Source organism: Plasmodium yoelii (genome assembly GCF_900002385.2).
Source record: "Plasmodium yoelii strain 17X genome assembly, chromosome: 10".
Classification (NCBI taxonomy): Eukaryota; Apicomplexa; class Aconoidasida; order Haemosporida; family Plasmodiidae; genus Plasmodium; species Plasmodium yoelii.
In genome coordinates this window covers 1544945-1558947 of record NC_036182.2, presented here as the reverse complement: position 1 = coordinate 1558947, position 14003 = coordinate 1544945, and the positions used below count along the sequence as shown (strand labels likewise).

General features: G+C 22.2%; 4 protein-coding genes across 4 annotated transcripts; 2 read left to right on the top strand and 2 right to left on the bottom strand.

Moving 5' to 3' along the window:
- Nucleotides 1–920: 920 nt before the first annotated feature.
- PY17X_1037300 (pre-mRNA-splicing factor 38B, putative) lies at nucleotides 921–3505 on the top strand (the record flags this gene model as incomplete). Its single annotated transcript, XM_022956346.1, has 5 exons — nucleotides 921–1676; nucleotides 1814–1900; nucleotides 2051–2180; nucleotides 2360–2501; nucleotides 2617–3505. 5 exons carry the CDS (start codon nucleotides 921–923, stop codon nucleotides 3503–3505), a joined length of 2004 nt encoding a protein of 667 aa, XP_022813396.1.
- An 831-nt stretch (nucleotides 3506–4336) lies between these two features.
- On the bottom strand, nucleotides 4337–4912 carry PY17X_1037200 (conserved Plasmodium protein, unknown function; the record flags this gene model as incomplete). The annotated part of the gene is made up of 1 exon (XM_725261.1): nucleotides 4337–4912. One exon carries the CDS (start codon nucleotides 4910–4912, stop codon nucleotides 4337–4339), a length of 576 nt encoding a protein of 191 aa, XP_730354.1.
- A 991-nt stretch (nucleotides 4913–5903) lies between these two features.
- On the top strand, nucleotides 5904–7007 carry PY17X_1037100 (multifunctional methyltransferase subunit TRM112, putative; the record flags this gene model as incomplete). Its single annotated transcript, XM_022956345.1, has 5 exons — nucleotides 5904–5935; nucleotides 6267–6426; nucleotides 6527–6613; nucleotides 6783–6846; nucleotides 6973–7007. 5 exons carry the CDS (start codon nucleotides 5904–5906, stop codon nucleotides 7005–7007), a joined length of 378 nt encoding a protein of 125 aa, XP_022813395.1.
- Nucleotides 7008–7024: 17 nt separating this feature from the next.
- PY17X_1037000 (conserved Plasmodium protein, unknown function) lies at nucleotides 7025–13018 on the bottom strand (the record flags this gene model as incomplete). Its single annotated transcript, XM_720609.2, has 1 exon — nucleotides 7025–13018. One exon carries the CDS (start codon nucleotides 13016–13018, stop codon nucleotides 7025–7027), a length of 5994 nt encoding a protein of 1997 aa, XP_725702.2.
- Between the last annotated feature and the right edge of the window lie 985 nt (nucleotides 13019–14003).

Here is a 14003-nt window from a genome sequence, read left to right as displayed (position 1 = left end):
TATATAATAAATGTGAACAAAATTTAATCTCTTTTCCTAAAATCTACAAATTCAAAACATGAAAGCATAAAGAAATAAAATGTAACATTAACAACAAAAAGATATATTAATATTTGGATTGGGGAAAATGTATTATTAATATTTCAAATTTGTTTCCCTTAAACATTATTTTACAATACTATATGAAATTGAAAAGAAAAACAAAAAACGACTCATAATGAATCACATAAAAATTATATACATATAATATTATATACATATAATATTATATACATATATATATATGTAAATGTTTATCAAGTTCTAGGATTTAAAAACAAGCATATATATACACATGGTAATTATATTTGGTGTTATATGAATTTTTATTTTTATTTTTATTTTATTCTCTTAATAATAGAGAAATGTATCCATTATTGTTATTTTTAAATTAATATCCTTTTTGTTTATATTCTATTTATATATAAATTTATCTTTTATAAAATAAGATGAGGTTTATATTCTTATCGGTTTACAATTTGTTATCATAAGTAGCACACCCATCTCATTCATTCATTCATTCATTATTTTACTTATTTGCATATCTATTATACATCATTTCACTTATTTGCATATCCATTACACATTTGCTACTCTTTTTTACTGCCCATTTTTATCCCCATTTATTGTTTCCCATTTAATTAGAGATAAGCCATAACATCTTTCAAAATGTCCACCAATTTCTACATGATTCTATACACAATAAAAATGACAATGTATATATATATATGGTGAGATGTGTATAAATTTTTATATACATATTTTTATTAATAAAATTTTCTCAAAATAATAATGCAATTATACTATATTGGCAATATCTGAACAGCTATATAGAAAAGTTTGCTATTTATTTTTTTTTTTTTTTTGCTACAGTATTAAAAATGGATAAAAATATAAAAAATGCAGAACATACAACTACACATACTCCACCAAAAGTACATGAAACAAATTCTAACGATGTGGGAAATATAAATTATAACAATTCTTACTATAATGGTGTGCTTCCTATGGGTATCAACAGTAAAAATAATTTTGGAGAATGCTTCCCAAACAATCCCAATCTTACCAATAACAATAACATGTATGGTGCATTAGATAAATATTTAATAAATTATAATTATGTCGACCCATCATATTATTCTATAAACCCTAATGCCATAATTAATATGGGAAATCCTATATATTCAATGGGAAATCAAGGGAATAATTCTTATAGTAATTCTGTGGATATGTATCAAAATAAAATTAGTGAACAATATAAATATAATTATAATAATTTAGATCCAAACATAAATAATTCTTTACATTATAATATCCAAGGAAATAAATTTCTGACTAATTTTAACCAACCCGTCTCATCCACTTTTAATAATAATAACAATATTGAAGATAAGAAAAATGTTTTAGAAATGACAAATACATCTACTTATAATGTTAATAATTTATTAAGGAATAATATTTTATCATCAGAATATTTTAGATCATTAATAACTCTTAAAACATTTAAAGAAGTCTTAGATGAAATTCTTTCATATGCTGATCATGCTGAACCATATTGCATTGGAAGTACAAGAGCACCTTCGACACTTTTTTGTTGCCTCTATAAATTGTTTACCATGCATCTGTCGAAAAAGCAAGTAATATAAAAAAGGGAAAAAAAAAGGGGAAAAAAGGGGAAACAGTTATAGAGATGTGAATCTATACTATTTTCAACCATTATATAGGGTTATCTTCCATATATATATATTTTTTTTTTTTTTTTTTTTTTTTGTAGCTAAAAAGTTTAATTGAAAATAAAGAGTCATGTTATGTTCGCGCGTGTGGATTTTTATATTTGAGATACGTCCACTCCCCTTCCAACGTAAAAAACGAAAAATAATAGAATATACTAGAATAGAATAAAATATAATAGAATAGAATAAAATATAATAGAGCAGAACATAACAAACAACTATACAACTATATATGCACATGTATCCATTTCCAATCTTCTGTTTTTATTTGTTTGTAGCTATGGATGTGGTTTGAACCATACATGCTTGATGATGAAGAATTTACAGTTTCTGCAGATAAAAGAAAATTAATGACAATAGGAGAGTATGTCCAAAGCTTATTATATGATGATAAATATTTTAATACAGGTTTGTTTTTATTTTTATAGATTATATTTAGCTCTTTACATTTTATTACTAATGATATAATTATATATATTCGTAAAGAAAGCTTTTCCAAAAAATATAACAAATGTCTATCACATAAATATATATATATATATATATATATAATATATATATTTTTTTTTTTTTTTTTTTCAACTTAGTTTTGCCAAGGCTTCCAATAAAAATAAAAAATATTTATGGTGCACGTCTTATGCTTATGAATGATCATAGAAAACGACATAAAAAAAATAAAGAACAAATATCAAAATTTGTAAAGGGAGAACATATTATGGCTTATGTCAAGTAATTCTATGTTTTGTGAATCCATTTTGCGACACTGCATATTTATTTTTTCCTTATTTTTTTTATTTTTTCCGTATTTTTTCCTTATTTCCTTATTTTTTAATTTTTCACTTAGTGGAGAATGGGAAAAAGGCGAAATTGGCGGTATAGTAAATCAAGGGAAAGAAAAAGTTTTTATTAGAATCAGGAAAATTGACGGAAATGAAAAAATTGTTCATCTAGGATATGTCAAATTAATATCTAAAGATTCGGAAAAAGGTAAGGGTAACGATAGACGCTCAAGTGTCGAGAGAAGCAAAGGCAGAGGAAGAGACAAAGACCGAAGCAGAGATAGAAGCAGAGATAGAAGCAGAGACCGAAGCAGAAACCGAAGTAGAGACCGAAGCAGAGACCGAAGCAGAGACAGAAGCAGAGACCGAAGAAGAAGAAGGCGACGAAGCCGAGATAGAAGCCGAAGCAGAAGCCGGGATAGAAGAAGAAGAAGAAAAAGAGACAATGATGAACGAGATAATTCGGTGCATAATAAATCAGAAGATGATTATATTCGTAATAAATCAAACAAACATAATAGAAGGTCAAGGGATAGGTCACATAGAAAAAGAGATCGATCAATATCAAGTTCGGAATCTGATAAAAAAGGAAGATATAGAAAAGAAAAAGATGAAAATACAGAAGATGAACTAATTAATAAATTTCGAAAAATTGAAAGTCAAAAAGCTCTTGCAACTGGAAAAGATTATGCCCGTCGACCAACTTCTTATAAATCATCACTTACAATAAAAGTAGAAAATATATATAGCCGAAAAAAAAAGAGATCAATATCCCCTAAAAGAATAGAAATACCTGCACAAACAAATCAAAATGATAAAAAAAATACCGAAAATGTAGTTCCAGAAAATTCAAAACTTAAAGAATTAATGGAAAGATACAATAAAGTTGATAATAGCATGAACAGAATGAGTAATGACGATTTAGAAGAAATGGATGTCATGAAATTGGGATAAATCGATTATGCATACGCATATACATACGCATATACATAGATATATACATACATATACAATTTAGTTTCCCATTTTTTTTTTCACAGTCATACATGTACATATATTTATGTGTACATTCCATATATAAATTTTTTGTTTACAAATTGTTCATTTTTTTATTTCATATAATTCTATATTTTTGTGTATTGTCCTTTAAAACAATTTTATATTATCGTCTATTTTGCATATATGATATTTAATAAAAGGGACATAAAATAAAATTAGTTTGACCCATTTTTTTTTAACAACATTGATATATGAACATATCTATATTTGAAGATATTTATAACACAATTTTTGAGTATATAAAAAACAGTTTTTATTTTTTTATGCAAATTTTATATTTAAAAAAAAATAAACTACCATTTTAGTTATTATTTGCTAAAAAATATATACATAGTTTTACATATTTTAAATTAAAAATATGAATTATAAAATATAGGAAATAAAACACAAAAAAAAATTGTAAAAAGAAAGATATTCAAAGTAACTAATCTTAAGAACAAAAAATCAAATAAATAAGAATCTAGGAATATTATTTAATTTTTTTTAGTTCCTTTAATAGTACACATAATATTATATATTTTCAATTTTGTACTTTTGGCTATTTCACTAATATGAAATGCCTTCAAGTAAGTATGTTAATTTTTGTGTGCATAACTAAATACAAATTTATATATTTTTGTAAAAAAAAAAAAACATTTCTATTTATTATTCACAGAAAAATCCTTATAAATATTTAGTAATATAATATCGATTTTATGATTGTTATAATTAGACAATAATTTTAAATTATCCATTTTTTCGAGCAATTTTACTCATATGCATATGTTTTAATAAACTATTTATTTTTTCATAATATTTATTTTTAATCAAGTTACATTTTTTGTTTTCATCATTTTCGTCTTTTTTTTGACAATCCATTATTTTTCTACTATTTATTTTTTTATTTATATGATCACTATTATACATATTAATATTTTCAAATTTTCTTCGAATAGGCTTCTTAATTATACCCTTTATATCGTTATACATTTTTCTTTTATTATCGTTACATCCATTGTTGTTTTTATTGTTGTTTTCATTTCCATCATATTCATCTATTTCTTTTACATTTTTTAAATCATTGAAAATATTAAAAAGATTTGTTTTTTGTCTCTTTACATTTTCTTCTATATTAAACCAATTAAATTTTTCTACATTTATTTTTTTCCTTTCCATGCTCCCTATACTGTTATAAATATAATTAAGATCAAAAATACTTGGTGAGTTGTAGCCTGTTTTTTTTATTTCACTTTCATATTCGTATGCTACTCTTATTTTTTTGGAGTTATGTAATGTGTTATTATTTATAACGTATCTTTTCATTTTTGAAAAAAAAAAAAAAAAAAAAAAAAAAAAAAGTTAAAACTTAAAACTCCATTCCCCAAAATGCATATGCATACATCAGTTTTATTATATATTAAATTGAAAAAAATGGATCCCCAACATAATAATAGTTTTTTTTCTTTTGCATTAATAACATATATGACATATGCAATGTATATATGTATATATTTATTTATTTATATGCATTACATATATTATGTACATGTGCGTATGCATATTAAGTACATATGCCCTTACTAATGCATATACAATATGAATAATATACGAATGCGCATTTGGTAAGTATATATATATTATTATATGTATATATATATATACATATATATTATATGATATGTAAAATATATACACAATAATTTAAATATAACAATATTACTTAACTAATAATTTAAAAATTTGAAACCTTATATAATCTTCCATTAACATTTTGGAAAAAAAAAAAAAAAATAAAATAAGCGTCTCTTTTCACAAGTACACGAGTTTAATTTTTTTTTATTTCAAAGTTTTGAAAATAAAAATAAATAATATTTTTATGGAAACTTTTTTCAATATTTTATTAAATAAATAAATATCATATATTATGTACAAAAAATCGATAAAAACATATTTATTTAAATATTTTAAAAGTAGTTATTTCCTAAATATATGAATAACGAAAGGAAAAAAAAAAAAAAAAAAACTGATATAGTTTATAATTGTTATATCTTCTCCCATTTCATTGTAATAATACAATGTATTTTTTTTAATTTACGATTAGAATTTTATAGAAAGTTTTTATTGACCCATTTACAAATATCCAAAATAATCAAAATAAATCAAGTAAAGAAAAGTAAAAGCTAAAAAAGTATAAAAAACATAAAAAAGGATAAAAAGCATAAAAAAGGATAAAAAAATAAAAGAACGATATTTTATAATAGCAAGACACTATTTAACACGCATATTTACGTCATTTTTTAAATGCAACAAAATAATGCGACTCCTTACGCATAATTTTTTAAAATGGTTAGTGTTAAAAAGAAAAAAATAATATGAATTCGATGATATATTATGATTGGCCCTTATTTATTTTATTATTCCATTTGGGTTTTAATTATGCAAAGTTTAATCGTCTAATTTACTTTAAAATTGTATATGTATGCATGTATATATGTTGATCATTTTAAGCAAGGATATTAGAATGAAAATACATTTAATAAAATTGCCCCGTTGATACAATGCCGTTTTCTTTTTTTTCACATAATCTTATTTTTTATGATCACTAATTTGTCTTCCTCATATTTTTATCAAAATATATTTCATGTGTATATTTTTGGGTAATTTTTTATTTTTATAGCAATGAGGCTAAGTGCACAGGGGGATATCCCTTAATAATAAAACTTAACGAAGATGTTGAAGGAAATGTAAATATAATAGAACAAGAAATGAATCCAGAATTTATCAAAAATGTATTGAGTAAAGTAGATTACGAAGTTTTATATAACACAGCTAAACAAGTAATACCTTTGCTACTTTTTATTTATTCATTTCTTCCCTAAATTTTGAAATGTAAAATTGATAGATAAAACTTTTATTATTCTTTTATTTTCCTCTTAGTTTGGAGTAAGTTTATTATCAAGTTACAATAATAACCATTTAGAGGATGAAGGGTTTTTAAATTCAGTCCATCACGCTCTTTTTAAGGTACATTTTTTTTCTAAACCAATAAACCGAAACATATAAATATACTTGTTTGTTTATTTTCAAATAATTAATGATTAAAATGGTTAAAAATTCAGTTAAATATGTACACTAATTTATGATATACACAACGCACACAAATATGTATATATGCTTATTTATTATTATATAGATTCATATAATGGAGGGCTCACTCACATGTCCAAAATGCAATATTTCTTTTCCAATAAAAGATGGTAAGTTTTAACATATATATTTTTTGTAACAAATAACGTTGTAAATATATCTTTATTATGTTTTTTTTTTCACATTTTTTTCATATTTTTTTTTTTTTTTTTTTTTTTTACACTTCATATGACCAGGTATACCTAATATGCTAGCAGCAAATGAAGAATAAAAAAAAAAGTTATATTTTTATGGACAAACTATATAATATTTTATATTTGGATATTCAATAATTATGCACGATTCATCATTATTCAAAAAATATATTTTCGGGTCAGGATAAATGCAATCATTATATAAATATGATGCATTATTTATACTATTATAATTTTTTTTTCTGAACTGTTCATATTTATAATTTTCTATATCAGCTTTATTATTACTAGCTTTTATGTCAATATTTCTTTGAGAATTTACATTATTATTTTTTAAAATAAAATTACCATCAGTATTTGGTGTGTGTCTTATTTTTGGCATATCATTGACAAAGTTGTCAGTTTTTTCATTGTTTACATTTTTGTTAACTTTTAAATATAATTTATCCTTTATATTTTTTTGGATATTTTTTTTATTAATTTGAAAATTTTTATTATTCTTGCATTTATCCATACTAACTTTTGTTTTATGATTGTTTAATTTGTCATTATTCATATTTTTTAAATTAACATTTTTGTAATTTAATATTATTTTCTTAATTATATTTTCAGCTGAACTATTTAATTTTTTATTCAAATAGTTCAATGGTTTATTCAAACACTCTTTAATTGGTTTGTTCATTTTTATGTCATTTTCAATTTCTTCTATATTACTTCCTTTCTCTTTTGGATAGCTAATTATTTCATCTCCATAATTTTCCATTTCATTTTTTTTAATATTATTATTTTCCCATAAATATATGTTTTCATTTGAGCACGAAGAATAATTATCAATAGTCTTTTTTCCCTTATTATTGAACGCAGTATTATTTTTATAATCTATATTTTCACAAGTACAATTATAATCATTTTTACAATTACAAAAAGTATGTTCATTATTTTCTACATGTTTTGTACCTCTTCTATTTTCATTATTCGTTAAAGCCAACTCATTTTCTATCATACTATTTGGAAGAATTCTATTTTCTATGGGATTTTTATTATTATCTCCTTTTCTTACCACAAAAATTTTATAACCTTTGCTTGGGTTATTTAATTCTGCATTTACATCAAATGCATTGCCCTTTCTGTAATTATTCTCGCCGTATTTTAAACTATTCCCTATTTTTCTATTACCATTATTATTACCACTATTATTACCATTATTATTATTATTACTTTTTACTGGTGTGTTAAAAACTGTTTCTATATCTCCCATTTTCTGATTATTAATAATGTAACTGTCGTTTGTATCGATAAAAATATCATTATCTATTTCTTTGGCGATTTGATTGACTGGACCTTTTGTATGTCTATTCCTATCTAAATTAGAATGGTCAGAATTAATATTATTTAAATTTTTTCTAAATATATTTCCTTCTTCTTTTATCATTTGCAATTTGGTCAATTTCGAAACATATTTTGAAGGACGTTTTGCCCCTCGATTTTTAACAAAATCATTATTACCGTTCATTCTTATTTTGTTTTGTTTTGCAACTTCATATTTTTCATCAAATAAATTTAACCTTAAAAAGTTTGGTTTTTCAATTTTAGGAAGATCATTTTCGTTTTCCAATATAGTTTTATTCATTTCTTCATTTATATTTTTCAAAACTCTAGTTTTACAATTGGTCGAAATATCATCGCAAGGTAGTGGCTTAATAACCCCACTATTGTTAACCCCACTATTGTTAACCCCACTATTGTTAATCCCATTGTTGTTATTTATTTTTAAAAAATATTTGCAGTTACTTTTTATTACTCCCTTTTTTACAATTCCTTTCACATTTCGTATATTTTTTTCATCTTTTCGTTTTTCTCCTCCTTTTGGTAATATCCTTTTCATATATCCATCATTTACTATTTCATTTTTTGGAAAGACATTATCACATTTTATTCCCCTTCTTAAATTGTTAACCATTTTAGTATTATAATAGTTATTTTTCCCTTTTAAATTTAAAGCACTTTTTTTTATTTCATTTTCAATTATTTTATTACAAATTACCTTATTATCTAGCTTACCTTTTTCAAAATTATCTGACATATCAATAATATACTTTATATCTGAAGACACATTAATAGGATCTGGTTTTGTATTAACCATAAATTTTCTAGTACAGCAAATATGGGAATTATTTTTTATCCCATTTTTTATTGGATAAACATCAATAAAATAACCAGAAGATCTAGATCTATTATTATAAATATAATGAGGTGGTTTAATATTTTTGTTAGTTTTACAAAATGATAATGCCTCTGATTTATTTCTTTTCATAGAATCCTTATATTTCCTTTCATTACATAGACTATTTTTTTTTATGTATGAAAATAATTTTGAAAATAAACTTTTAGTTCTATTATTTTTTTTTACTGAATTTTTACATGGTGAAAAAAAACAATTTTTACAAAACCCATTTTTATATTTTCCATTCTTAGATAAACATTTAATTTTTATGTTATTTATTTTTTCCATTTCATTTGGAACTTTAGAATCAAAATTATATTTATTCCATATGTTATTATTGTTATTTTTATGCCTAATTTCATTACTATCTTTTAATATATAATTATAATGATTGTCATTCTCAGAATTTATTTTTTTCTTCCATTTTGGACTACATCCTGATAAAAAACAATTTGAAATGTGTCTACAATTTTTATTTTCTCCAAATTTATAAAAATCTAATTCATTTCTTTTTTCTTTCATTTTATTATTAATTGAATCTCTTCGAACCTTAAAACCAACATCATTTTTATGATTCCTTTCTTTTTTTATATAAATTATACTATTATTACTACTACTTCTAAGAATCTCATTCTCATTATATTTATTCTTTTCTACACATATACCTGAACAAATGCTTCTCGATTTTTTTAATGATTTTAATTTTTCACCATCATCTAAATATTCATGAGGAAAAGCAAACACACTATTTTGGCAATTTAGAGAATATATTTCACCTCCACTATTTTGGCAATTTAGAGAATATATTTCACCTCCACTATTTTGGGTTGATTTGCTTAGAAACATTTTTTCTTCTATCGGGATTTTATACCATGTTTTATTTTGGTTTAAGTTTTGGTTGATTCTTTTGTTCTCGTTTTTGAATCCCTTTTTATTTGATTTGATTCTATTTTTACTTTTTTCATCTTCTTTCGCTTTAAAACTATTATTAATGGTAGAAAAATTATTTGACTTTTTATTCACAATATTAGTATCTGAATAATAATTATTTTCTTCAGTTTCATAGGATTTACAAACATGTGCAGAACTATTACGACCCCTTTCCTCAATGTAACAATAAGTACTAGGAAAAGAATTAATTCTAGAATCAATAATACAGTTTTTATTTTCTTGTTTCCTTTTTTTTAAAATAATTTCATATAAATTCGAAGATTTTATGTTACTTAAATTTTGTGTATTTCTATTATCTTTCCAATTTTTTCTTTTAATCTCCTCTTTTATTTTATTTTCCGACATATTTTCTCCAATTGAATTAATTACTTTTGGGGGAGGATGTGAAAATGTTTTACATTTTTTTTTTTTCTCATTTTGATAATTTAATAAATTTATTGGTAATTTTGTTTTATCCTCAATTTTTAAATGTTCACTATCACTTTGAAATATTCCAATTTTTTTTTTTTTTTTCATTCCTTTGTCATATTCATTTAAATGTCTAATAGTTCCATTTTTTCTATTATACCAATTATTATTAGGATCATTTTTTATATGACTTATACTCAATTTATTTTTATCTTTTTCACCTGAACAATATGAACAATTTTGTTCATAATACATATCATATTTTGAAGAACATCTTTTTTTTCCATTTCCATTTTGATTGTTTGGTGTAATCATATCTGAACTACATGTATTGCTATGTATGTCTTCTTCAATTTCAGTTTCCTGTATATCTATATCTTTTAATAGTATATCTTTTTCTTTTTCTCTTAAATATTTATTATTATCATTTATTATTTTAATATTATGTATATTTTTATTTTCATTTTCGACACCTTTTTTATAATTTATTTTGTCTAACTTTTTACACCCAAAATATATTTCATAAAATTTGTCTTTTTTTTTTTCATCAAAATTTTCATTATCATATGATTTTTTTCTTGATATTATTTTATTTTTATTTGGAATAGTGTTACTAGAAATTGAAATTCCTTCTCTATTTCTTATTTCTTTGGAAATTCTTATATCTGAATTTCGTCTCATTTTATCAGTTTTTATGTCATTTACCTTTTTGTATGATTCTATATTTTTGTTTTCATTAATATTTTCTATTTTTTTATCTTTTGGAACACCATATATAGTTTGGTATTTATCCATTTTATTTTTATTTTTTTCTAAAATTTGTTTTCTTTTCGAATTTACCTCCATTTTTTTTCTTCTTTCCCATTCCTCTTCTACACAATTCATTTCTTTTTTTTGTTTATATCCTTTTTTAAAATTCATTTCAAATAGTTCATTACAATTTCTATCGCGTTTTCGTTCTATACATCTACTACATCTACTTCTTCTATTGTTTCTGTTAATTCTTGAGCAATTTTCCCATTGTGCAGATTCACATTTTTTTAAATCATATTTTTTAGAATTTTTAATAAAATCTTTTTTTTTAATTTCATCATACTTCAGTTTTGCTAAGTCTGTATAATTATTATTATTATGAACATGATTCAAATTATTTGTTTTGTGTGCATTACTCAAAGTATCATTTGTTATTATTTGTTCTGTAATTGAATTTTCACATTTTTTGCATTTTTCTTTTATTTTGTTTTCTTTTACTATTCCTAATTCTATATCTCTTTTTTTTGTAGTAGAACAATTAGTATTATCTTTACAGTTTCTATAATTTTTACTAGCCATATTTTCTGAATTTTCATGCATCAATTTATCTGACTTATTACTGTCGAAATCATAATTTATATCCAACTCGCCAAAAATCGAAACTTCATAAGATGAGTTTTCATCTGAGCATGCAGAAGAAAAGGAAGAATAACTTTCTTCATTATCTCTTTCATTATTTATCGAAATTTTATTTCCATCTCTTATGTAAGATTTTGTACTATTTACTATTGGGTATTTTTCTTTTCTCTTTTTAATCTTATTATTATTTTTTCTTATTATTTCATAGCTTTCATTTTCGTTCTTTATATTTTCTTTAAATCTATGGTTATTTGCTATTTTATATACATTCCCTCTAAGTACAATATTATCTCTCTCTTTTTTTGAATTGCTAGTTCCTTTATTTTCTTCCTTTGTTATATGAGTATTTATTAAATATTTAAAATTTTCATCAATATTTTTATTTTTTATTATAATTGAATAACTTTTATCTCTTAGTTTTTTTAAATTTTTTTTATAATTCAAATTGTTTTTTTTTATATTGTCTTCATGTTTATGATTTTTACTGATTTCATCCCCCTTGTCTTTTTCTATTTCCTTATTTCCTATACAACTAATCAATCTCTTTCCTTTTAATTTACTATCTTTATAATTTTCTTTTATATTAGTAGACCCACAGAAAATTGAGCATTTATCTAATCTTATTGGCACGCTTTCTATTATACTTTCACAACTATCATTAATTTTATTATTAAGTTGACATCTTATATATGATTCATTTAATTTATTAGAATCACTTTTTCCATTTGATGTTTCTACAAAATTACACAATCGACTTACATATGGGTTCCTAAATTTTGAATGTCTATTTTTTCTTTTAATATTATTTATTTTAATATTTTCTGGAAATTTTTTCTCAAAATTTTTTTTTTTTTTTTTTGTTTGATTTGATAATTTCTTCTTACTTTGTTTTTTTTCTACTAATGAGCTAATATAAAATGGATTTTTTTTTGTTTCGTTTCTGTTGAAACTTGTATATAAATTGGAATAATCATTGGATATATCATATAATTGAAAATTTTTATTTTTTTGATTTGGCTTTTTTATGTTATTACATCTAAAATTAACTAATATATTTTCTTCTGGAAAATTATATATCCTTTTTAGTTTTGAATCATTACAATTTATTTTCATTTTTTTTATATCATTAGTATGATTATTTCATTTACTTTTTCTTTTTTTATGTTTTATATTTCGAAAATAAAAAGAATAACTTTTATTTTTAATGTCTTTTTTTTTATTAATTTTTAAAACGTAATAAGGAAATATGTTACTATAATATAACTACTACACACTTTATACTTCTATATAAATGAACTTATATATATTTATATCTTTTTAATGTGTAACTATTTATTAAAAATTATTATGCATTCCTATTCAATATAAAAAAATATATAGAAAAACCAATTAAACATGTATAAAAAAAAACAGAATCAATTATAGTATAGAACATTGCATAAATATGTAAGCATATATATTTTATCTTTGATTACATTTGCATTCTAAATACATAGAAAGTTAACAAGACATAATTATTTTATTTATTTTAATTTTTTTAATGTTAAATACAAACAATATATATTTAATATTTCAATTTAAAAAAAAAAATTCTTTTTATACCTATTGTAAAATTGAAGTGCTACAACAATCAATATACCAAACTTTTAATTTTTTTAATACAACAACATTATTAACAACTATATTTATTTTATTATAAGCATTAAAAATAATTTCTATTTTATTTAATATTTTTATAGATACCTTCTCATTTTATTTTACACCTTTTCATACGTAAAATAACTGCACACTATAAGCACAAACTATGATACCTACTTAGAATGTCTACCCTTTATTTAAAATACCGTTGTATATATTCTTTTACATTTTATAGATACGATAATCAATGATTTTTTTTCCTATATATCATTAATATGGCATTAAATAATATTCGAAAAACAGTAAAAAAAACACACCTGATACTTTGTTTGATTTAACTTCTAAGTTAAAACTTTTTCATCATTAATTTTACTGTTTAAGAAAATTGGAACATATTCGAGTTACCAATTGGTGCTCCAAAAATACTAAAGTGGCCAGTCATTAATATGATTACCTGCAT